This window comes from Aotus nancymaae, unplaced genomic scaffold, assembly GCF_030222135.1.
Source record: "Aotus nancymaae isolate 86718 unplaced genomic scaffold, 86718_ANA_hifiasm-v0.15.2.pri h1tg000027l, whole genome shotgun sequence".
Taxonomy (NCBI): Eukaryota; Metazoa; Chordata; class Mammalia; order Primates; family Aotidae; genus Aotus; species Aotus nancymaae.
In genome coordinates this window covers 2,325,340-2,348,357 of record NW_026988440.1, presented here as the reverse complement: position 1 = coordinate 2,348,357, position 23,018 = coordinate 2,325,340, and the positions used below count along the sequence as shown (strand labels likewise).

The 23,018-nt window shown below is 47.4% G+C and overlaps 2 protein-coding genes across 7 annotated transcripts; one reads left to right on the top strand and one right to left on the bottom strand.

Moving 5' to 3' along the window:
* Positions 1-1,677: 1,677 nt before the first annotated feature.
* Positions 1,678-12,236, bottom strand: GNL1 (G protein nucleolar 1 (putative)). Its single transcript, XM_012433914.2, has 12 exons — positions 12,096-12,236; positions 11,515-11,680; positions 11,015-11,151; positions 10,726-10,877; positions 10,541-10,612; positions 9,319-9,526; positions 9,054-9,149; positions 8,441-8,635; positions 3,085-3,263; positions 2,845-3,007; positions 2,416-2,556; positions 1,678-2,026 (listed from the first exon to the last, which is right to left on the bottom strand). Exons 1-12 carry the CDS (start codon positions 12,166-12,168, stop codon positions 1,785-1,787), a joined length of 1,824 nt encoding a protein of 607 aa, XP_012289337.1. The 5' UTR covers positions 12,169-12,236; the 3' UTR covers positions 1,678-1,784.
* A 336-nt stretch (positions 12,237-12,572) lies between these two features.
* PRR3 (proline rich 3) lies at positions 12,573-21,637 on the top strand. Of its 6 annotated transcripts, none has more exons than XM_012433917.2 (4): positions 12,613-12,834; positions 14,140-14,202; positions 18,509-18,799; positions 19,052-21,637. In XM_012433917.2, the coding sequence occupies exons 1-4, from the start codon at positions 12,813-12,815 to the stop codon at positions 19,156-19,158; spliced, it is 483 nt and encodes a 160-aa protein (XP_012289340.1). In that variant the 5' UTR covers positions 12,613-12,812; the 3' UTR covers positions 19,159-21,637. The 6 variants fall into 6 exon arrangements, 3 of the variants coding, with proteins under 3 accessions (XP_012289340.1, XP_012289339.1, XP_012289338.1); XM_012433915.2 differs by lacking the exon at positions 12,613-12,834 and adding an exon at positions 13,231-13,426; XR_001104477.2 differs by lacking the exons at positions 18,509-18,799; positions 19,052-21,637 and adding an exon at positions 18,003-18,454 and having other exon boundaries at positions 12,573-12,834.
* Positions 21,638-23,018: the final 1,381 nt, after the last annotated feature.

Genomic DNA, 23,018 nt, shown 5'->3' with positions numbered 1-23,018 from the left:
TAAAAACAAGCGAAGAGAAGCAGTGCAAGAAACAGAGGTACAAACAGAATTCTGATTTTTCTCCTTTCTCTCCACATTTTAAGGAAATGAATCCAATGTTCTCCCCCCACCTCCTGCAGCAGAGAAGTCCCCTGAGCATCTGTGAACATCATGAACCCTCAAAGTAAGCTTAGCCTGGGCCCCTTTTCCTTTTCTATCAGTGAGGCTAGAGCCCCAGATGGAAGACAGGTGGATTTTCCTCTCAGCTGGGACCTCTTCTCTTTTCTAGCACATTTTGGGAAACCTTCAAACATTCACATGGTGGTAGTATTTAAACTTTGCACTGGAGTGAATTCCAGGGGTTATGTCCTCACTGGAACCAATGGAGATAAGCCTAAAGGAATACATGGGCAAACACCTCAGCCTTTTTTTTCTTCTTTTTCGAAGCTTCTTTAAACATACTTTCCTTTGCTCCTTGGTTAACAGGACCTCTCTGCCCACATTAGAGAAACTGTCCAGTGACTCCGATCCTGAAAGGGATGCTTTAGAGCAAAGAGAAGTCTGGTACTTCTCACTCCTCCATCTAGTGGTCAAGCTATCAAACTACGCTTTTTGCTATCATCCAACCCAGACAACACTGGCAGTCAGTAAAACAAAGCTAGCTCATTCTCCCATCTCTCAAAGAATTAAATCTAGGAGTCAAGCTGCTGGCTTAACAAAGGAATGTACAGCAAGGCCTAAGGTGCCCTGACCCATGAGAGAACTGATCTCTGCTACAATGCTGAGATGAAATCCTAAAATGATTCTGGCCACCTGCTAGCTTCTAGCTTAGACCCTGCACTGGGTCATCTTTGTTCCACCCCCAAATCAGAGTAAATGGAATTCAGAAGGCTGGTTCTGTGCCCACCTCTATGTACCTCATATACTCATAGTTGCCAGGCTCTTAAATAATGAAACTTAACACTGTACTTAAAGGGCTGTTCTGATCAAATCATAAATGTGCACGCTAGTGTTCTCCAGTAATTAAAACTACTCGTACACATTTAATCAACATATTCACAAGTGTTTTGCCTTAACTAAAAATTTATATTAACACGAAGTCCTAGAATTATACTGCATAAACCCCCAGGATTTGGAGAACATCATTCACCCTTCTTAATCCAAAACCTTGGGTGCCTGAAGATGGCGTTTTGATCATGGCCAGGCTGCAAATTTAGGTCAGGCTCTGGTGGTACATCCTTATATGCTTGGTGCTTTGCATAGGTCAAGACACACAATAGACCCTCAATAAATATTTGCTGAATTTGAACAATTCCTGTAAAAATCTCACTTAGAGACATCAGCTTGGGACACCTCCTCTCTTAATGTTCCTTCTCACAGAAGCTCCTGGAATGACCAGGTCGGGCAGCAGGGGGCACACGGGGCTGCTGCTCAAATCAGAGAATGGAACAAACTCCAAAAGGGAACTGGAGTTAGACCTCCCCTCCCCATGTAGATAATGGGATTCCTAAGGTGCAGAGTGGGAGAGTGGGTAGAGGAAGCAGGTTTCAGAGACTGGGAACCTACTAAATAAACTCCTAAAAGAACTTTCCCTTGTAAAGAGAATGCATGAAAAAAGAAGGGAGAAGAGGAGAGAAGCCTCCCACAGCTGTTAGCCTGGAACAGCCGCTCTCACCTCAGTTCATCTGGGGAAGGGGCTACAAAGCAAACAATCTTTATTCACAATTGGGGCAGCACAGGGGAGTTACCCCCAGGTCAGTCCAAAAGCAAGATATTGGGTGGGAAGATGGCACCGGGCGAGGAACTCAGCACTCATCCTCACCCAGCAGGGCATAAGGGTTTCGGCCAGCCAGGCTGGACCCTGGAGCTGAGGTTGGGGTGTCCTCATCCCCTTCTCCCTCCTCATCCGCATCCCGGTCCTCCTCTCCCTCCTCCTCACAGGAGCTGCTCAGCTCTTCCTCTTCCTCCTCCTCCTCGTCACCTGCTGGCCCCACCCTGCCCTGCAAAACCACCAGCTCCGTGGTCTCTGGATGGGACTCCCAGGTGCCTGGGGAACCAAAACAAGAAAAGAATGGAGGAGTTTTTTGAGCAAAGAACTAAAGCCAGAGAAAGATGGGGAAGAGGCAAAGAGTAGGAATAACAATAATCTTTATAGCTGCCTGCATTCATTCATTCATCTATTCATTCAACTTCCTATATGCAGATTGCTGAACAGAAGCTTTGTGCACATCAATTTCAATCTTTACAATCACCATGCTAAGGGTCAATTATTACCCTCAGTTTGCAGATCAGGAAATCATCTCAGACGTTAAGTAACAGAGTTGGCCAACAGGTACAGAATCCAGGTTTGACCCTCTCTCTCTCTCTGGCCACAAAGCCCACACCCTTTTACCTATACCATAGCAGGGGACTGGGGAAGAATATCTGGGCTCTGACCTTTCTGTTCACTGTAGCCTGGGGGATGAAAACACAGGCTGAGGCGGCCATCCACTGCCAGCCGCAAGAGACTATTGGCTGCTCTGTACACATCATTCCGAGCTGCCTTGGCTGTTTTGTAACCACGTTTCTCTGCCCAGGCTGGAGAGAGGAAAGAATAATGGAAAGGGAAGGCATTAACCAGGTACCAGTTATCATACTCCCACTCCCGTAACACAGTCCTTCCAAGTTTTCCCCAAAACATTCCAGGCCAGAGATCTTACTGGCTTTGCAACAAAAATCTAGGGGTGAGTGGACAGCAGCTTCATCAATGGCAGAATCTCTGAGGAGAGGAAAGGAGACAGGGTAGGGTAAAAGGCGAGGCCAGAAGGCTAGCAGGGGGAGAGCAGCTGAAACCAGGTGGGGCGAAGCCAGGCACATGGAATTCACCTTCACAGATGTCCCAGGCACACCAGGGGTGTTCCATTGAGGGGTCCTCAGCCTCTGGGTGGCGCAGGTGGAGCAGGGCCTGCACAGGGATTCGGGAGGCCAGGTAGCCCACAGCAGTATAGGGCTCCTGGATCTGGGCAATGGGGTAGATCCCTGCCAGAACCTGTGGGGAATGAGCACTCAGTACCTTCCTCAATGTCCCACCTTCTCTCTTTCCCTTACCCACCCTCCCCGTCATACCTGCAACTGCCTAGGCAGAAGAGATGGGAAGATGAGGCCCGGGCAGTCACAAAGCTTCACGGATGGGGTAAGAAAGTAGGTCTGAAAGTATCGGGTATGGCCCGGGGTTCTGGAGACACTCACAACTTTCCGCCCCACCAGCCCATTGATCAGCGAGGACTTTCCCACATTAGGGAAACCTGAAGAAGGCAAGAAAAATTTTACTTTATGATGGGACTTGGTGCTATACCTATGGGTAAAAGGGGAACTAAGGCTCAGAAATTAAGGAAATGGTATTGCAGAATACAAATCACACTCTGAGCTGCCAGGGTTAAATCTTGGCCCCTCCACTTACCAGTTTTGTGATATCAAGGCAATTAACTTTCTGAGCCTCTGTTTCTTCATTTTACAGTGTGTACACCTCCTACTTCAGGGTGGTCAGGATTAAATGAGATAACCAATAAAACTTGTGTGGGTCAGTGCCTGCAGTACAGTAAGTACCCAGTACCAGTGAGCCACATCTCATAATAATAATTATGACTTGGCTGGGCACAGTGGCTTACGCCTGTAATCTCAGCACTTTGGGAGGCTGAGGTGGGTGGATTACCTGAGGTCAGGAGTTCAAACCAGCCCGGCCAACATGGTGAAACCCCATCTCTACTAAAAATACAAAAATTAGCTGGGCGTGGTGGCAGGCGTCTGTAATCGCAGCTACTTGAGAGGGGGCAGGAGAATCGCTTGAACCCAGGAGGCAGAGGTTGTAGTGAGCCGAGATCATGCCATTGCACTCCAGCCTGGGCAACAAGAGCAAAACACCATCTCAAAAATAATAATTATTATTATTATCAGGTCGAGCGTGGTGCCTCATGCCTGTAATCCCTGCACTTTGGGAGGCTGAGGCAGGCGGATCACAAAGTCAGGAGTTCTACTAAAAATACAAAAATTAGCTGGGTGTGGTGGCAAGTGCCTGTAATCCCAGCTACTCAAGAGGCTGAGGCAGGAGAATAGCTTGAACCTGGGAAGTGGAGGTTGTGATGAGCCAAAATCATACCATTATACTCCAGCCTGGGCAACAAGGGTGGAAGCCTCAAAAAAAAAAAAAAAAAAAAAAATCTATTATGACTTGTCCTAGGAGACTGAAAGCCTTGGGGCTCAATGCCACTCTGCTCACAACCACCACCATCTTCCTTCTGGCTGACTTCAGTGCCTTTATCTCACTTCCACAGAGCATCTCCTTTACCCCACCTCAGCTGTCCACACCCATGGTAATACCTGCATCTTGTCACTTCACAGCTCCAAAGCCTCAACTTCAAGCACCCCTCTCTGACCTGACAACCCATCTTTCCAGCAAACTTATTCTGGTTCCTCCATTCCAGTAAGTCTTTGACCCCTGACCTTAGCAGAGAAACACTATGCAATACCCAACTCATGTCCTCAATTTTCTTCTTAACTGACTCAGATTTCATGATCCAGCTCCATAGCCAGGCCCATTCACAGACCTGGAACTCCCTAGTCCCACCTCTCCCCTCTATCTTACCCACCTGGCAAAATCCCAACCCTGTAAAATCCAACTCTGTCCATTCAGCACCTGCTCCTGGGCAGCTGACTGTGGCTGAGAAAAGATGTACCACTGTGCTGACTGCACCCCTTTACAACACATGGAAGTAGATTATCTAGGAAGAAGGGAGGGAAGGAAGGAGGGAGAAAACAGTTCTCCTTTGACAACAATCACCAGACCCATTTCTCTGTCCACTTTGTAAGAAAACTCCTTAAAAGACTCATCTACTTTTTTTCACCACTTCTTCATATTATCTTCTTTGTAACTGTAAACTATAACACATACAAAAATGCACAGAACATACCTGTGCAGCCTGATGAACCCCATACCACCCAATGTGTGACAACATGTTCCATTTGTCCTTTTTTGTTTTTGTTTTTGTTTTTTTGAGACAGTCTCACTCCCTCACCCAGGCTGGAGTGCAGTGGTGCAATGTAAGCTCACTCCAACTGCAGCCTCCCAGGTTCAAGTGATTCTTGTGCCTCAGACTCCTGAGTAGCTGGGACCACAGGCATGCAACTCCACGCCCAGCTAATTTTTTGTATTTTTTTGTAGAGGTGGGGTTTTGCCATGTTGGTCAGGCTGGTCTCAAACTCCTGACCTCAAGCAATCCACCTGCCTCAGCCTCCCAAAGTACTGGGATTACATGCGTGAGCCACCTCACCCGACCTCCATTCATCCTTCTTGATTATAATCCTCTCCCTCCACACATGTGAACTTTAACTTTTTAAGGGAATCCACTTCTTATGTTTCTCTTTAGTTTAAGACCTGTGTATCTCTCAACAATGTAGCTTAATTTTGCAGCTTTCAAACTTTATACAACTGAAATTATGCAGTATGTATGCAATTGTGTCAGGCTCCTTTCACGCAATGTTATATGAGGTTGTTGCACCTCCTCTCATGGGCCTACTCCAATTTTGCTTTCTCCACCCCACTGAAAACACTCATCTTCACATTACCAAGCCCGCTGAGCAGGTCTCTGTTCTCTCACTTGGCCTGTAGGCAACAGCTGACACAGCTGATTCCTCCTTTCCTCTTCAAACACCTTCTTCATTTGACTTCTGGGACACTCCCTTGGTTTTCCTCCCAGCTAAATGCAGCTTGTCCTGAAGCTTGGTCCTTGACCTCCTCTTCTCTACCTGTTTCCTTTCTCTCCTACATCTCATCCAATCCCACGGCTTTTTTTTTTTTTTTTTTAGACAAAGTCTCGCTCTGTCGCCCAGGCTGGAGTGCAGAGGCACGATCTCAGCTCACTGTAACCTCCACCTCCCAGGTTCAAGCAATTCTTGTGCCTCAGCCTCCCAAGTAGCTGGGACTACAGACATATGCACCACCACGCCCAGCTAGTTTTTTGTTTCGGAAGAGACAGTTTCACCATGTTGGCCAGGCTGGTCTCGAACTCCTGGCCTCAAGTGATCCACCTGCCTTGGCTTCCCAAAGGGCTGGGATTATAGGCATAAGCCACTGCACTCAGCCTAATCCCACAGCTTTAAATACCACTTATATCCATCAATGGCTCCCCAAATTTAAATCTTTCCCAAATTCAAATTTCCAGTGCTCTTCTTTCCCCTAATCTTCTGACTACTTGCCCACTGCCTATTCGACATCTCCACTAGGAATATTTAAAAAGAATCTAAAATTTAATTTCTGATTCCCTTCGCCTCCCCAAAGCCTTCAAATCTGATTCTCCCCTAGTCTTCCCATCTCAGTATTTGCAGTTGCTCAACACAAAAACCTGGAAGTCCTTCTTTATCCCTACTTTCAGTGCCAAGTGCAAGCCATCAGTGATCTCATTTTCTCTACCTTCAAAATACATCACGCTTCTGGTCCTGTCTCACCACCTCCAGTTCTAGCACCCTACTCTTAACAACTCTTATTTCTCCCCTAGACTACTGAAATAGCCTCGGACTGCTCTCTCTGCTCCCTTTCTTGCCCACTCCCCATCATTTATTCTCTACTTAGCAGGTAAACTGCTAAGAAAGAAAATCAGATCCTGTCATTCCCCTTTTCAAAACCTAACCTTGGCTTCTCATGAGACTTGGAATAAAATCCAAAATGCCTATCACAGCTTCAGGACTCTACATGATGTGGACCCTGGCAATCTTGATGACCTCATCCCCAATACTCTATCCTGCCTCCCATACTCCAATCTCCTGGGCACTCTTGCTGGTCCCAGAATCTCCAAGCTCATTCCCACCTCAAAATCCTTTTCCCATAGCTCTGAATGGCTCACTTCATCCCATTAGCCAGTTCTCTCCTCAGGGAGGTCTTCCCTGATTACCTCTCCCCTCAGCCACTCTTTATCCCTTCATTGCTTTATTTTCTTCACTGCTCCTACATGATTTCAGATCACAAAATCTATTTACTCACAAAAAAATAAGCTCCATAAATGTATAGCCCTTTTTGCCATTTTCACAGCAGTATGTCCCATTCCTAGAATATCTGACACCTGGTAAGTGTTCAGTACATATTTGTTGAATGGCTAAATGAATGAGAGCTGGAGGGAAATATAAACTCAGGGGTACCTGTGCCACAGCAAACACACTCCCTCTCACACCATGCGGAACAGAGGCCTGCTAGAGCAGAGGCTGCCAAGAGAGGGAACAGAGGCTCCTTGTGAGGGGGAGCCTAGGATCAGAAGTCAGTCAGAGAAGGGACAGCCTGGGTGAAATGACTAGAACGAGAAGCAATCACTCAGCAGTAAGATAGGTTTTTCCAAAGACAAAAAGGACACTGAGAGACAAGTCAGGGCACTTCCAAGGAGCCCAACTATGTACTCCACATTCCCCAGTTTCTTCTGGGTTGGGCCCTTTTTGGTTCCACTATCACCTCAGATACCACAACCTGGCCAAGGTCTCTTCTTACCTCTCCTACCCAAAATGAAAACAGGCCCTGGGTCCTAATCATACATTCCTTTTTCCTCTACTGTGAGCTGAGATAAAGCCCTTAATTAAGGAGAGATTCTCCTTGACAACAAACTCAAAAGGGTTAAAACCTAGAAGGAAACTAATACTTGCTGAGCTCCTACTATGATTTGATGATCACTGTGCTACAGACTAATTACTACAATTCAAACAGTTAATATATATAAACCACTTAAAACAGTGCCTAGTACATAGTAAGCACTATATAAATACTAAGTTTTAACAATAGTAATTGTTATTATTGTTATCACTATTTGTCAGGCATTCTTAGGCTCTCTCAATACTATCCCTGTCATTCTTCACATCCATTCTTTTGTTGTTGTTGTCTAAAAGACAGGCTGGAGTACAGTGGCACAATCATAGTTCACTGCAGTCTTGAACTCCTGGGCTCAAGTGATCCTCCTGCCGCAGCCTCCAAAGTAGTTGGGACTATAGGCACACATTACCCCACTTGGCTAGTTTTTTTATCTTTTGTAAAGATGGGATTTCACTACATTGCCCAGTCTAGTCTTGAGCTCCTGGTCTCAAGCTATCCTCCCACCTCAGCCTCCCAAAGCACTGGGACTACAGGCATGAGCCCTCATCCATGGCCCTGATCTATTCTTTTAATCAGGTATCAACGTCTTCATTTTAAAAATCAAAGTAACTAAGACTCATAGAGTAGCAAAATCACTTGCTCAAGACCTCACAGCTGAGAAGAGGTGGAATTTAACTCAGGCTGTCATGATCTTTCCACTACAGCAGATGCCTCTTCTGCCTTGCCCGTGACCACTGGCAGAGATCACCCCTCAGACACCCTGGGGCCTAATGAGACCTGATCACCCTCCCTCTTTTCCAAATATGAAAACTCTGTTCCTCCTTGGAGGCCACCATGCATGAGCTGCCACTTCCTTACCCACACAACCGATGGTCACCACCCCATCCTTATAGCGCTCCCGGGTTGGGCCAGTTGGCTCCATCGCTGAATCAGTCTGCTGCTCCACCAGGACCGCTGGCCCATCCTCTTCTTCCTCCTCCTCCCCGGAGCCATTACCCCAGGTGGCCCCAGCCACATCCCGAGCAATCTTCTCCCGCCAGCTGCTCAAGTCCACTGCTCAAAGAAGGAGAAGATGAAGGAGGTTCTCCCCAGGTCTGCTGGGTATGATGGCACATACTGTGCCCTGCACAGATGATTTAAGATGGCACCCTCTGGAGTTGTACGGTGCCAACCCGAACAAAAGTAGGCCAGAGAACTCTCCCAGCAGTCACTTGACCCCACCCTCCCTGAAATCATGCACATTTCTGTATCTGAGTTTCTGTAAAGTACCGGGAAGGCTGAAGGCAGCAAGCCACTGAGGCTCCCAACTACCTGCTGCCTCTCATCCCACCAAGTCAATCTGCTCCTTATTCTTTCCATTTCCCTGGCCTCTCGCACACATCCACCATAGAGGTGGAAAGGTGAGCAAAATGATTCTGCATCTTGGGTCTCCCCTATGGTTCCCCACAGCCCTCCTCTAAGGGCCACATACCTTTCCCCACAGTGATGGCTTCACAGGCTCTCAGCAACTGCTCTGGCCCCAGGGCCCGAGTCCATCCTCTCCCCCGCCTCCGACTCTTCTTCAAGACTGAGATCAGAATGTACAAAAGGATTGGCACACAGGCTTAGGTTTCTCATCTCTCCCACCACCCTTAGGCCCAAGACCATGTGCCCCCTTGTCAACAAGCCTCTCTGTTCTCCCCTTTGTCCCCTGCCGACTCACCTCTCCCTCGCTGCCCTCCTCATTGCCCACTCACCACTACTAGGGTCCTGTGGAGTGCAGGGGTCTCGAGGGAAAGAGGTGAAAAGGACGACATGGAGCTGGGGATAGTGTTGGTGGAAATAGTGCTTCCAGGCAACCACAAGAGCTGGCGGGGCCAGATCCACCTTGTTCAAAACCAGCACGAGGGCCAGCCCAAGTTCTCCAGTCACGTACTCATAAAGTGCTGGCGGGAAATTCACAACCTAGGACAGGGTTGGTAAGACAATGGAGCGATGAGAGGTCAACCCAGAGTTCTCTGCCTCCAGCTGCCCACTCAACAGGCATAGCTCAGAGACAAGACCCTGGCAGTAGCAGATTCTGGGCTGAAAACTATAAACTACCCAAACTGAACAAGGAAGACAAAACAGGGGTTAGTAATACTTCTGAGTCTCAGGGGGCTTCCTATAGGTCATGATTAGAGATGGAAATAAACCCAAAACAAGACAAGGAAACAGCACCTCTTAGCACACTGAGGTAAAGGCTGGGATCGGAAATAGAGATGGAGGTTAGGGTAGAAATTAGTCTGTTTCTGTGTACATACATCTATGTAAGCATGTACATATGCATATATATGCATGCATGCAAGTACGTGCCCATGTGTGCATGTCTGTGTGTTAAGAATGTGACTGTGAAAATGTGTGCAAACATGCCTGTGTATATTGATGTGCACAAGAACACGAGTATGTGTGTACATAACATTAAGGAGCTCCAACCTAAACGTCCTCACAGACCTCTCTTTCTCCCACTAGAGGACAAGAGTGAAGTGGCAGAGCCAGGATTTACACAGGGCAGTCCAGCAGCAGTCTACAGCCTTAACTACTACTCTAGCATTCCAGGTAGGTTCAGTAGCAACTGATGTGGCTGTGCTAGAGAAATGAGATAAGGAAGAAAGGGCATCTTTGGGCTGGGCAGGAGGAAGCCCCAGCTGCATTCATAGAATCCCTTGAGCTCCACACTTGGATTTTCTGTTGGTCTAACTGTGGGCTAAAAGACAGGACACGGTGTTTTGAAGACAGAGTGAACTGGCCAAAGGAGGAGTGACAGGCTATGATAAGAGAGAATAAAAAACTGAGTTCCTAACTGCAGACATCAGCACTAGGTAGAGGTTAGAAAGACAGGAAGATGGATACCTGTCTCCCAACTCTTGCCTCTGACCTTTGCTCCCCAAAACCCTTTCTCCCTCCTCCCCTTTGCCCGCCCTTATCGCTAGTACTCACTGGATGTCGGATATCAGTGATAAGCAGGACAATGTCAGACATCTCTAACACCCGCCACAGCTGCCTCCACGTCTAAGAAGACAAGATCCATAAGAGAACCTCAACACAGAGTCTCTCTCCGCCTAACCCCAAACCAATTTGACCATGGGTCACTATGCCCCACTCCTGTCCCTACTCTGAGTCACCTCCAGATTGTGCTCAAAGTAGCTGAGTTTCTCAGAGGAGTAAGCCCCATGAATCTTCCCAAGATACTCTTGGAAGCTCCGTTCCTCTTGGCTCATTAGTTGCTCCTTGGACATCTCATAGCTCCAAGGAGGACGTCGAGGAAAGTCCAGAACTGGGAAATCAGGAAGAAGTCCAAGTGTGAGGAAATTTTCAGTATTCAAGAGTACATCTCAAACCCCTCCTTCCTCACAGTCGGCTCTTACCTTTCCAAACTCCTTCCCAGCCCATGCCTGTCTTGCTCTCACTCACCTGAGCCAGGCTGATAGACCTCCCGGATGTCCAGCTCCAACACTTCAGCACTGACCGGCTGTAAAACTTGCTCACGGGCTGCTCTCTTTCTCCTCTCTACCTCCTCCCTGCTGTCTCTTTCAAAATGCAGTCGGTATCTAAGGGAACAGGGACCGAGACATCCAGCGCAATCCTGTGGCCACAAACTCCCATTTTCTCCCCTCTTGGACAATCAACTTCGCAAAGCATTCTCTCCAGAGTTGTTGAAGCCTCCTGTCTCAAGTCAGCCTTCCCCCAAGTTCCTCTTTCACGCAATATTCAGCCTCCTCCTTTTAAAAGACACATTCTCTCCAGCCTCTCTGGAAAGGAAGACTGTGGCCTGCTCTGGGGAGCCGACTGGCCAGCGGAGAACTGTGGCATCCTAGGCCCACCGTCTTCACCAGTAGCAGCCCGCTTTCCCCCAAAGCTCTGACTTCCGGGTAGGCGGGAAAGTCGTAACCAGTGCCCCCTCCCACCCTCACCGATTTGGGTCGTAGCCTCGCGGACCCAGCCCCTGAGAAGGCTGCTGGTTAAGCCTGCGGATATGATGGGTCACAGACTCCCCGTCCGAAGTGTCGGTCTGTTCCTCTCGCCGCTCCCGGCTCCCGCTGCGGCTGTTAGAACTGGAGCGTAGCCCATCTTGAAGCCCTGCGGGGAGGGGCCGGTGACGCCAGGGCTAGCCAGCTCTCACGCGCCGTAAGACCCTCTCCCCCGTCGGCCTGACTCTCCTTCATCCCACTCAACTTCTTTGGAGGCTCTGTCCTCCCAGCCACCCTGTTCGGGACCCTCCCGGATGTGCGTAGGGGGAGTCACTCCTCCAGGGAGCAGTGCGGACCGTGCCCTGTGCGAAGTGAAGGGATTCCCCTCCCCCAATTCTCCATCTTTCCCCACCCCTTCCAGATGTAGAGGGGGTGGGGTGGGGAATCCCCTCCGCGAAAGGCCTCGAGGGTCGGCGCTCTCCCACGATCCCCTCCCACGCCCCCGAGAGGTGCAGCGAGCACACCCCTCCTTCCAGATGTGCGGGAGCCTGAGCCCCGCCCCCTCCTCCCGCTCCCGCACTGACCTCTCTTCCGTTCCCGCTTGTCCTGCAACTGCTTCTTCTTCTGCTTCACGCTGAAGGGCTTCTTCCTCGGCATGGCCCGGACCAGTCACCTGGCCCGCCCTCCGCCGAGCTCCTGCCGCCTCAACTGACTGCCCCCCCGGGGCAGCCCCCGCCGCAGGGGCCCGGGACCCTAGAGGAGGCGGGGCTAGCAGGTGACGTCAGCGGGCGGGCCCGACCGAATTGACACGGCGGCCGCGATGGAAGGCGAACGAGGGAGATATACAGTCACTTCCCTCCAGGAGCTAGGCGAGAGGGTGATGCGGGATGGGCTACTAGCACGTGAGAGCCAGTGGCACCGAGAGGGCGCCCCGGCGGCGAAGAAGGAGGCGCGCGTGGGAGGACCGGGCTAACTCCGTCATGGACGCTACCAACTCGCGTTCGGAAAAGGGGGGACGCGTGTCATCACTACCTTGCGCTCCCGGGAGAAGCTACCACTCACCTGGAGGGGGCGGTGGAGTGAGGGCGGGGCCTACTACCTAGGGGAGAGGGGGCGTGGACTCGCTGAGACTACAAAACCAACCCTCGGGCTTGACCTTAGTGGAAAACTGAGACTGTGCGTCCCGGGTAGGAAGCCAGGTTGCTAGGCTACACCGGGGCCACGGTCAGAGGTCTTTAGGGGAGGGCGGCGGTCTGAAGAGTCCTGGGTGCCGACCTGCTGGGACCTTCCTTGTGAGAACGATGATAAGGAGCAGGTTTACAGGTAAGTGCAAAAGGGGACAAGAAGGGAAACCCAAGCGGGACAAGGACTTTGGAGGGAGGTCAGAGGGCACGAAGTTGTGCCTGCAGCTGTTACCATAGTAACCGTGGACCGGATATGGCGATCTTACGGTGCGACAGTCCTCTTCTCAGGCCTTCTGGCCCGAGAGCCTCTTGACTCTGTGACACACTCTGAGGAGCTGGTTGTGGTGGTTTCCAACGAGGGAAGAAGAGAGGAATTTTTTTCAAAGCAGTTACAGAAACGCAACAAAGAGAAGGTGTGAGGTTGCCACCATGCCTGGCAGAGACGGACGGAGACAGTTTACTCCAGAATGCGGCCGCTGCAGATATCCCCCGCAGCCTTCCGGAAGTGGAATGGCGGGAGCCTCATCCTCGCTGCCCACCGCCCCCCCGGAAGCGGAAACAGAATTCCCGTGTGCCCCTTCCTCACTGCCCTCCAAATCCCGCTGCAGCCATTGCCGCAGCCACGATGCCGAAACGAAAGAAGCAGAATCAGCACCAGCCACCACCACAGCAGCTGCCCCCACTGCCTGAGCAGGAAGAGACTGGAGATGAGGAGGATGGGAGTCCCATCGGTGAGGGGTCGGGGAGGGATGTACACATGCTTGTCAGCCCGTCCGGGAGAGGGGCTAGGGGCTGGTAAGGTGCAAAGGAGGGGGCTGTAACGGAAGGAGGAAGGGCGCACGCGCTGGGGAGGAATGGAAGGGGGCTGTCCCAAATGGAGCCTTGAAAGAGGAGTTCTCTTACTGGAACCATCAACCTCAAACTGGCCCCAAACCTTTCTGGAGAAGGCGGGGGTGGTGAGAATAAAGAGCTGTTTTGCGCAGTCGCAGAACAGTAGGGGAAAGGGGCAGTAAGGATATTGCAGATTGTGATGACTGGGATGACAGTTTGTATCCAGACTGACTGAAAAGGTGCAGGTGCAGCTTTCTCTGAACTAGTCCTCTGGCCAAGGTGAAGGAGAAGAGAATTGACTGGCCTGCAGTTGAGGGATTGGTTTATGTCTGGAGACACTTGGGTTGTTTTGGATAGCGACGGTACGGTGAGGAAAAAGTTTTATCTTTTCCTGCATTATCCCCTTTGATTGAATATCTACTTTTTGCAAACCCTGAAACAGCTTTGCAGAAAAAAGCGCAGGTAGATGGGGTGAGAACTCCTAAGACTGCTGAAAATATACCTGACTTTACTGGTTGAATTAAGAAATGAGTAATACAAGAAAAACACCTAAGAACAGAATCATCAGTCCCTTAATACATTCTGATGACCATATTTTCATGTCTGCTCTTAGGACCACCCAGCCTTCTGGGCCCTCCCCCCATGGCCAATGGAAAACCTGGTGACCCTAAGTCAGGTGAGGAGGAAGGGGCCCTAATCCTTGTATTAGGTCGTGGAGAAGAGAGCAAGGGAGGGGATAAAACCCAGAAAGGACTTAAAAATCAAAAGATCATGCCGGGCACGGTGGCTCACGCCTGTAATCCCAGCACTTTGGGAGGCCGAGATGGGTGGATCACCTGAGGTCAGGAGTTCAAGACCAGCCTGGCCAAAATGGTGACACCCCATCTCTTTCTGGGGAAAAAAAAAAAATCAAAAGACCAGGGATTCCATACCTAAATGAATGGAGAGAAGTTGTATATTTGCTGATTGGAAAACTCAATGTTGTAAAAATGTCACTTCTTCCCAAACTGATGTAGAGATTTCATGCATTCCAAGCCAGAACATCTACAGTGTTTTTGTAGAAATACACATTTTTATAGGGAAATGCAAAATATCAAGGTGAGAGACTGTCAAGATAATCTTGAAGTGGGAAGGCTTGCTATGAATATCAAGATTTGTAAGCTGGGCATGGTGTCACATGCCTATATTCCTAGCTACTCAGGAGGCTGAAGTGGGAGGATTGTTTGAGGCCAGCCTGGGCTACATAGTGAGATCCTGTCTCTAAAAACAACAACAAGAAAAAAAGCCTTACTATAAAGCTATAGTAGTTACAACGATGCAGTTTGGACACAATTATAGACATAAGTCAACAGGACTTATGTCCTGAAGACTCCAATAACAGACCCGTACATGTGTGGACACTTCCTTTATGATGAAGATGAAACTGAAAAGTTGGTCTTTTCAATAAATGATACTGATCACTTGGATATTCATGTGAAAAAAATGGAATTTCACCTTGCACTCATAATCATATACAAAGATCTATTTCAAATAGACTGTAGATTTAAGTATAAAAGGTAAGACAGGCCAGGCGCGGTGGCTCACGCCTGTAATCCCAGCACTTTGGCAGGTTGAGGCGGGCGGGATCACCTGAGTTTGGGAGTTTGAGACCAGCCCAACCAACATGGAGAAACCCTGTCTCTACTAAAAGTACAAAATTAGCCGGGCATGGTGGCACATATTCCCAGCTACTCAGGAGGCTAAGGCAGGAGAATCGCTTGAACCTGGGAGGCAGAGGTTGCAGTGAGCCAAGATTGCACCACTTGCACTCCAGCCTGGGCAACAAGAGCAAAACTCCGTCTCTAAAAAAATTAATAAATAAAAGGTAAGAGAATAATTATTCTAGAAAGTAAATGGGCTGGGTGCAGTGGCTCATACCTGTAATCCTAGCACTTTGGGAGGCCGAGGTGTGTGGATCACCTGAGGTCAGGAGTTCAAGACCAGCCTGGCCAACATGGTGAAACCCCATCTTTAAAAAAAAAAAAAGAAAGTAAATGTATTTTCATGCTCTAAGAGTTCTTAAACAGACAAGAAATGCACATATACGTACTAACCATAAAGGAAAGATTGATAAATTGAACTGTTAGAAAATATAAACTTGCTAAATGACACCATTAAGAAATTAACAGGAAGCCATACAGGAGAAGATATTTGCAACAAATATAACCAATAGGCCGGGCGTGGTGGCTTACACCTGTAATCCAAGCACTTTGGAGGCCAAGACGGGTGGATCACCTGAGGTCAGGAGTTCAAGACCAGCCTGACCAACATGGTGAAACCTCGTTTTAAAAAAAATATATATATATATATAACCAATAAAGAGCCTGTATCTATAATACATAAAGAACTTTTCCGGACAAGCCATTTGAAAAACTGACAAAAGACCAGAACAGGTACCTTATTAAAATGCAGATCTAAACTAATGATCTAAATGAATAAGCACGCAACATCATTAATAAATGCAAGACAAAAAAAAAACCACTTTGAAATTAGAACTCTTGGTCAGGTGTGGTGGCTCACGCCTATAATCCCAGCACTTTGGGAGGCCGAGGAGGGTGGATCACCTGAGGTCAGGAGTTCGAGACCAGCCTGGCTAACAGTGAAACCCCGTCTCTGCTGGAAATACAAAAATTAGCCTTGAACCCAGGAGACAGAGGTTATTTTTTAAATTTATTTTTATTTATTTATTTTATTTTATATTTTTATTTATGCCTGTAATCCCAGCTACTTGGGGGGCTGAGGTAGGAGAATCACTTGAACCCAGGAGATGGAGGTTGCAGGAGGTGGAGATCATGCCATTGCACTCCAGCCTGGGCAACAAGAGTGAAACGCTGTCTCAAAAAAAAAAAAAAAAAGAAATTAGAACTCTTGTGTAGCACTACTGGTATTATAAAATGGTAAAACTACTATAGAAAATATGAAGATGTTCCTCTTAAACAATTAAAAATAGAACTACTCAGAACTCCTGCTTCTGGGCGTATATCCAAAAAAAAATGGAAAACAGGGTCTTGAGATTTGCAGACTCATGTTCATAGCAGCAACCCACATGTCCATTGACGAAAAAAAATGTGGTGCATACATAAAATGGAATATTATTCAGGCTTATGATGGAAGAAAATGCTGTCATATACTACAACATGGATGAACTTTGAGGACTTTATGTTAAGTAAAGACATAGTGTATGATTCCACTTATCTGAGGAGTCTGAAGTCAAATTCAGGGGCCGGGCATGATGGTTCACGTCTGTAATCCCAGCACTTTGGGAGGGTGAGGCAGGCCGATTACTGAAGGTCAGGAGTTTGAGAGCAACCTGGCCAACATGGCGAAACCCCATCTTACTGAAAATACAAAAATTAGCCCAGCATGGTGGTGCACGCCTGTAATCCCAGCTACTCGGGTGGCTGAGGCACAAGAATTGCTTGAACCTGCGAAGCGGAGGTTGCAGTGAGCCGAGATAACACCACTGCACTCCAGCCTGGGCGGCAGAGCAAGACTCTGTCTCAAAAAAAATTATAAAAATAAATAAAGTCAAATTCAAAGAAACAGAATGGTGGTTACTAGAGGCTGGGGGAAGGAAGATGGAAGAAGGGGAGTTTTGTTTAATGGGTACAGAGTTTCATTCAGTTTTGCAATATAAAAAACTTTTGGAGATCTGTTTCACAACAATATGAATATATGTAACACTACTGAACTATATATACACTTAAAGACAGGTAAGATGGTAAATTTTGTGTTTTTTACCACAATAAAAAACAAGATGAGATATGATGACTCATACCTATAATCCCAGCACTTTGGGAGACCAAGGTGGGAGGATCATTTGAGCCCAGGAGTTCAAGACCAGCCTGGGCAATGTGGCAAGACCCAATCTCTCATTAAAAAAATAAAAACACCACTTTTCACACTCACCAGAATGGCAAAAATTTAAAAACAATACCAAGTGTTGTCAAGGCTAAAGGACAACTGCTGGTGAGAGTGCAAATTGGTACAACCACTTCGAAAAGAAAGTTTGGGCTCACGCCTATAATCCTAGCACTTTGTGAGGCCAAGGTGGGTGGACTGCCTGAGCTCAGCAGTTTGAGACCAGCCTGAGCAACATGGTGAAACCCTGTCTCTACTAAAATACAAAAAGTTAGCTGGGTGTGGCAGTGTGCACCTGTAGTCCCAGCTACTCAGGAGGCTGAGGCAGGAGAATTGCTTGAATCTGGGAGGCAGAGGTTGCAGTGAGCCAAGATCATGCCACTGTACTCCAGCCTGGGCAACACAGCGAAACTCCATTTCCAAAAAGAAAAAAAGTTTGGCATTATGTATGAAACTTGAGCATAACATATACTCTATAACCCAGCAATACCTCTACTGCATATATACTCAACAGAAATGCATACATATGTGTAACAACATGTATAAAAATGTTTATAGTGGAATTTCTCGTTATAGCCCCAAACTGGATACCACCCACATGTCTATCTTCAGTAGAATGGATAAATAAGTTGTTGTGTATACATGCAATGGGATACTACACTGCAACGAAAATGAATGAACTACTTCTACAGGCAACCTGGATGAATCACACAAACATGATGTTGAGCGAAAGGAGCCAGAAATAAAAGAATGCAGACTGTATGATTCCATTTTTTGTGAAGTTCAAAAACAGGCAAAAACTAACCTATGCTGTCAGAATAATGGTTACCTTTGGGGAGGAGAGTGGGTAGTGGGAAAAGGGGCACAAGGGGAGGATCTGCTGAGGTGCTAATAAGGCTTTATCACCTGGTGGCAGAAACTCAAGTGTGTCTACTTTGTGATAATTGGGTTGTGCACTTAAAACTGGTGTGACTTTATGTATACTGTTCTTCAATAAAATTTTTTTTAAAAATCAGGGCTTATTAGGATTAAGCTGCCCATTGGTCACCTTTCTGTTTGTTTTTTTCTCTCTCTCTCTTCAGCTTTTCACAGAGGTCCTCCAGGATCAAGGGGACCATTGATTCCACCACTGCTGAGTCTCCCACCTCCTCCATGGGGTAGAGGCCCAATTCGGGGAGGCCTTGGCCCCAGGTCTAGCCCATATGGTCGTGGTTGGTGGGGAGTCAATGCTGAACCTCCTTTTCCGGGGCCAGGCCATAGGGGTCCTACCAGGGGAAGCTTTCACAAAGAACAGAGAAACCCTCGAAGGCTCAAAAGCTGGTCTCTTATCAAGAATACCTGCCCGCCCAAGGATGACCCCCAGGTTATGGAAGGTGAGGTCCATTTTGTTATGCCCGTTACTCCCAGAGCGACAGAACATTCATGATCATCTCTGGGCTTTCCTTGTTTGCTTTTGAAGCAGAAATAGACCTGAATGCTATTTCTCCCAGGAGAAAGACTACCATTCCAAAATACCTGGAAATGGTAGGGGTAGGAAATCTGTCCTCCTCCTGTCTCTGCTTTTCATTATATTTGTTTTCTTTTTTGCTCAAATTTTTAAATGTTCAATTTTCACTTGTTCACAGACAAATCTGACCGCCCTGTCTGTCGACATTTTGCCAAAAAGGGCCACTGTCGATATGAGGACCTCTGTGCCTTCTACCACCCAGGCGTCAATGGACCTCCCCTGTGAGACTGTGCCTTCCCATCCAGGCTGGAAGGCGCTCTCTGTGACCTAGCGGCAATGCATTTCCCTGTAGCCCTGTGATGGCTACTGTGAGCCTCTTCCAACACCCTCAGTCAGTGACACACCCACCCCATCCGCCACCTCCCCAATTTGGGGTCCACAGTTGTGTTGTGTCACTGGTGCGAGGTGTATGCGCTTTCTTCTGATCCAGCCTGTAGAGACTCGCCTTCGGGACCCATCTTTGCTCCCTTCAGTTGCCTCCTGGATCTTCTTTCCCATCATCAAATGACTGCTGAACAGGAAACTTCTTTGGTGCTGTTTCTTGTGCATCTCTCCACCTGCTCCCCAGTATTGCCCTCAATTCCTGAGAGCCTTGGAGTGGTTTCCTACCATTCCCTTCTTCTAGCTGCTTGTTTTAAGTCATTTTTAAGTGACATCTACTACCCCCACTGTTGTCAGCTGCTTGTGAAACTCTACCAGGTTGTCTAACCTGGGGTCAAGTTTGGGTGACTGGTGCAGAGTTACTTCCTACAAGGCCACTCTCCCTACTTTTGGATTTCGTAGTTTCTCTGTCAGTAGCATGATCCCCACCACTATGGTCTGTGATCACCGTGCTTTGTGGAACTGTGCATCCCCTTGTAGCCTTTCTCAGTGTCCATGGCATTTTCGTGACTTCCCAACACTAGAATAAGTTTTTCTGCCAAAATGAGTGAGGCTCTTGGTGCCCTCTAGACTTTCCCACCTCCCAACATGGGAGAATTGTGAACTTTACATCAAACTGCCTCCCTGGCCCTCCCCATTCTCCTTTTGGTTATTTTGGGTCTGACACAGGCCCTTGAGATGTCATGTAAAGCCTCCAGTGGCTTTATCCTACCTAGATCCCTTCTAGCCCATTTTAGTTAGACTGTCATTGTGAATACACCAGTCATTTCATTTGAATTCTGTGAATCTCCACCTTGCCTATGTTTGGGTGGAACCTGGACAGTACTGTTGCCCACTTCCAACCCTCTTCCCCTACATCCTGGTACTGGTTGTTTTCTGTGAAAACAGCAGTGAACAGGTTCCGTTTTGAACTGACCCTGAGGAAATGAGTCAGGAGCTATATTGGCAAGAGGGAGGGGATGAGAGCTGTTGGAGAACTGAGAATGAGGTTTTTTTTTTTCTTTTTAACATTTTTTTTTATATTAGTAATAAACGCAGTGGAAACCAGCATTTTCTTTAATCCCTGTGTTCTAGTCATCTCTGGAGATGCAGATGAAGCTGTTCTTCTTACCTGGTGGAGTCAGCTCATTCTAGTTGAATGAGCTGACTAGAATGTTCATACATTCCCCATCAGTAGTTCATATACACTAGTGATGGGGAATAACAAAACTTAAGGTTCTTTCAGGCTGAAAGAACCAATGGGGGTACCATTAGCCTGTAGACATCAATCAGACCAAGCTGCCTTATGTTCAAGGGCAAAGTTTTGTAGGAAAAAGGAAAGGCCAGGTGTCCCTGGAGTTATTTTTTAAACATTTTACTTTATGGAGTTTGTGTTTATGAAGTGGTTAATGATGAAGGAGTCTTTCAGCAACAATTTGCAGAGTGTCTGTGGGCCAGGCAATATACTAAGCACTAGAGATAACTGACAGCCAAAGCCAATTTATTTAAAATGTACAGGGAAGACCAGTTTATCAAATAATCACAAATAGCATGTGAAGTTAAACCTGTCAAAAGTGGTGGGAAGAAGACAGGGTGAAAGGGAAGGAGATGGAGCTGAGACATGCTCCGAAGGATAAACAGGAGGTGGGGTGGGAGGGGGAGTCAAGGCAAAGGTCTTCGCTAAAAGACCAAGGGGAAGAGGAGCTAAGAAACCTAGGGACAGTGGGAGGTGACACAGAAGAAAGAGGAGTCAGACCACTCAGGGCCTTGGAGAACATGAAAATGTGACTCTTTTCTTAGAATAGAAGCTTTTGAAGAATTTAGACAGGTGAGTATCATGGCTTAGGTTGGCTTTTCAAAAAAATCAGCTTGTATGGAGAGGGCCAACCTTGGACCTGGAAGTTAGTTAGAAGCTACTGGCTACTTCAGTAGTACAAGTGAGCCATGGTGATGAAACAGACTTGGGTAGTAGAGGTGGAGAAACATGGGCATTTGAAAATTACAGGTCAAAACAAAGTATCAGATTTCTCCAGGTAGTTCTGGCTTATGTAACTGCCATTTAAAAAGAAAAGTATTGGGCCAGGAGCGGTGCCTCTCACCTGTAATCCCAACACTTTGATAGGCCAAGGCGGACAGGTCACGAGATCAGGTGTTCAAGACCAGCCTGACCAACATGGTGAAACCCCTCAGGTCTCTACTAAAAATACAAAAATTAGCCAGGCATGGTGGCGCATACCTGTAATCACAGCTCCTTGGGAGGCTGAGGCAGGAGAACCGCTTGAACCCAGGAGGCAGAGGTTGCAGTGAGCTAAGATCTCAGCAGTGCACTCCAGCCTGAGTGACACAGCGAGACTCTGTCTCAAAAAAAAAAAAAAAAAAGTATATATATATATATATAGGCTAGGCACGGTGGCTCATGCCTATAACCCCAGCACTTTTGGGAGGCTGAGGCAGGAGGATTGCTTGAGCTCACGAGTTCAAGACCTGCCTGGGCAACAGCAAGATCTTCACAGTTTAAAGTGAAGATCGTGTCTCTACTAAAAATAAATTAGCCAGGAGTAGTGGCACACAGCTGTAGTCCCAGCTACTCTGGAGGTTGAGGCAAGAGAATCACTTGAGCCCAGGAGGTCAAGGCTGCAGTGAGCCATGATCGTGCCACTGTACTCTAGCCTGGGCAACAGAGTGAGACCCTTCTTCAAATAAATAAATAAAAATTGTACAAATGTGCCAGAAGAAAATAGGCAGAATGCCGCTAATTAGCTTTTGGGATGGTTGAGTCTGCCTTTTAAGGCATTCAAGCAGAGATATAAAGTAGGTAGTTGGATATACAGGTTTTGGTGTTCAGATTAGAACTAGAGACAAATCTGAGTTATCTGTATATAAGTGCCGGTTGAGGCCATGAGCATGGATGTATTTGTTCACTCTGAGTGTTAAGTACCTGCTATGTCCCCGTTCATCAGGTTTAGGTTCACTTGCAACAGAAACCCCAAATTAGTCTTAAGACAGAAGTTTATTTCTCTCACAGGTCAAGAGGTAGACAATCCAAGATGTGTGACAATGCCACCACTACAAGATCCCTGAGTATTCAGAACCTCAACCCCCAAGTTTTAGATTCACAATCACAAACTTCTATTCAGAGTTTAAAGTGAAGATCTAGCTTCCTCGTCCATGTTCAAACCCTTAGGATGAAAGAAGGGCTGAGAATACCAGTTGTCTGGGAATAAACTTCTTCAAAGTTAACTTACAGCTCTTCAACTTACAGGTAAGCATTTAAGTTGAGTTTATTAATTCTACAGAGGTTATCTCCCTAAAAAAGGGCTTCTAGGAATGACAGGATTAGGGTTTGTGTTTGTTGATTTCAAAAGAAGCAGGAAATTGTTCTGGCTTAGATGCTGTCAGAAAGCAGGGGAAATTCTATGATTACATCTTAATCTTACCTAGAAGGAGAGAGAAATGAAATATGGCTAAAGATGTAAGGCAAAAAAAAACACATTTTAGCTAAGAGGGAACTGTTTGGTGGCTCATGCCTGTAATCACAACACTCTGGGAGGCCAAGGCGGGCAGATCACCTGAGGTCAGGAGTTCAAGACCAGCCTGGCCAACATGGTGAAACCCCATCTCTATAAAATAAAAAATTAGCTGGGCGTGGTGGCGTGCACTATAATCCTAGCTACTCGGGAGGCTGAGGCAGGAGAATCGCTTGAACCCAGGAGGCAGAGGTTGCA

Bases quoted from the DNA above. Each gene is read 5' to 3' on its own strand.
- GNL1 (XM_012433914.2), bottom strand. From the start codon at position 12,168: ATGCCGAGGAAGAAGCCCTTCAGCGTGAAGCAGAAGAAGAAGCAGTTG. The intron at 10,613-10,725 runs GTGACTCAGAGT...TTGTCTTCTTAG, and splicing joins ACTTTGAGCACAATCTGGAG to ACGTGGAGGCAGCTGTGGCG. The intron at 8,636-9,053 runs GTATGTGGCCCT...TTCTTTGAGCAG, and splicing joins AGCCATCACTGTGGGGAAAG to TGGACTTGAGCAGCTGGCGG.
- PRR3 (XM_012433915.2), top strand. From the start codon at position 13,321: ATGCCGAAACGAAAGAAGCAGAATCAGCACCAGCCACCACCACAGCAG. The intron at 13,427-14,139 runs GTGAGGGGTCGG...GTCTGCTCTTAG, and splicing joins GGAGGATGGGAGTCCCATCG to GACCACCCAGCCTTCTGGGC. The intron at 18,800-19,051 runs GTGAGGTCCATT...ACTTGTTCACAG, and splicing joins TGACCCCCAGGTTATGGAAG to ACAAATCTGACCGCCCTGTC.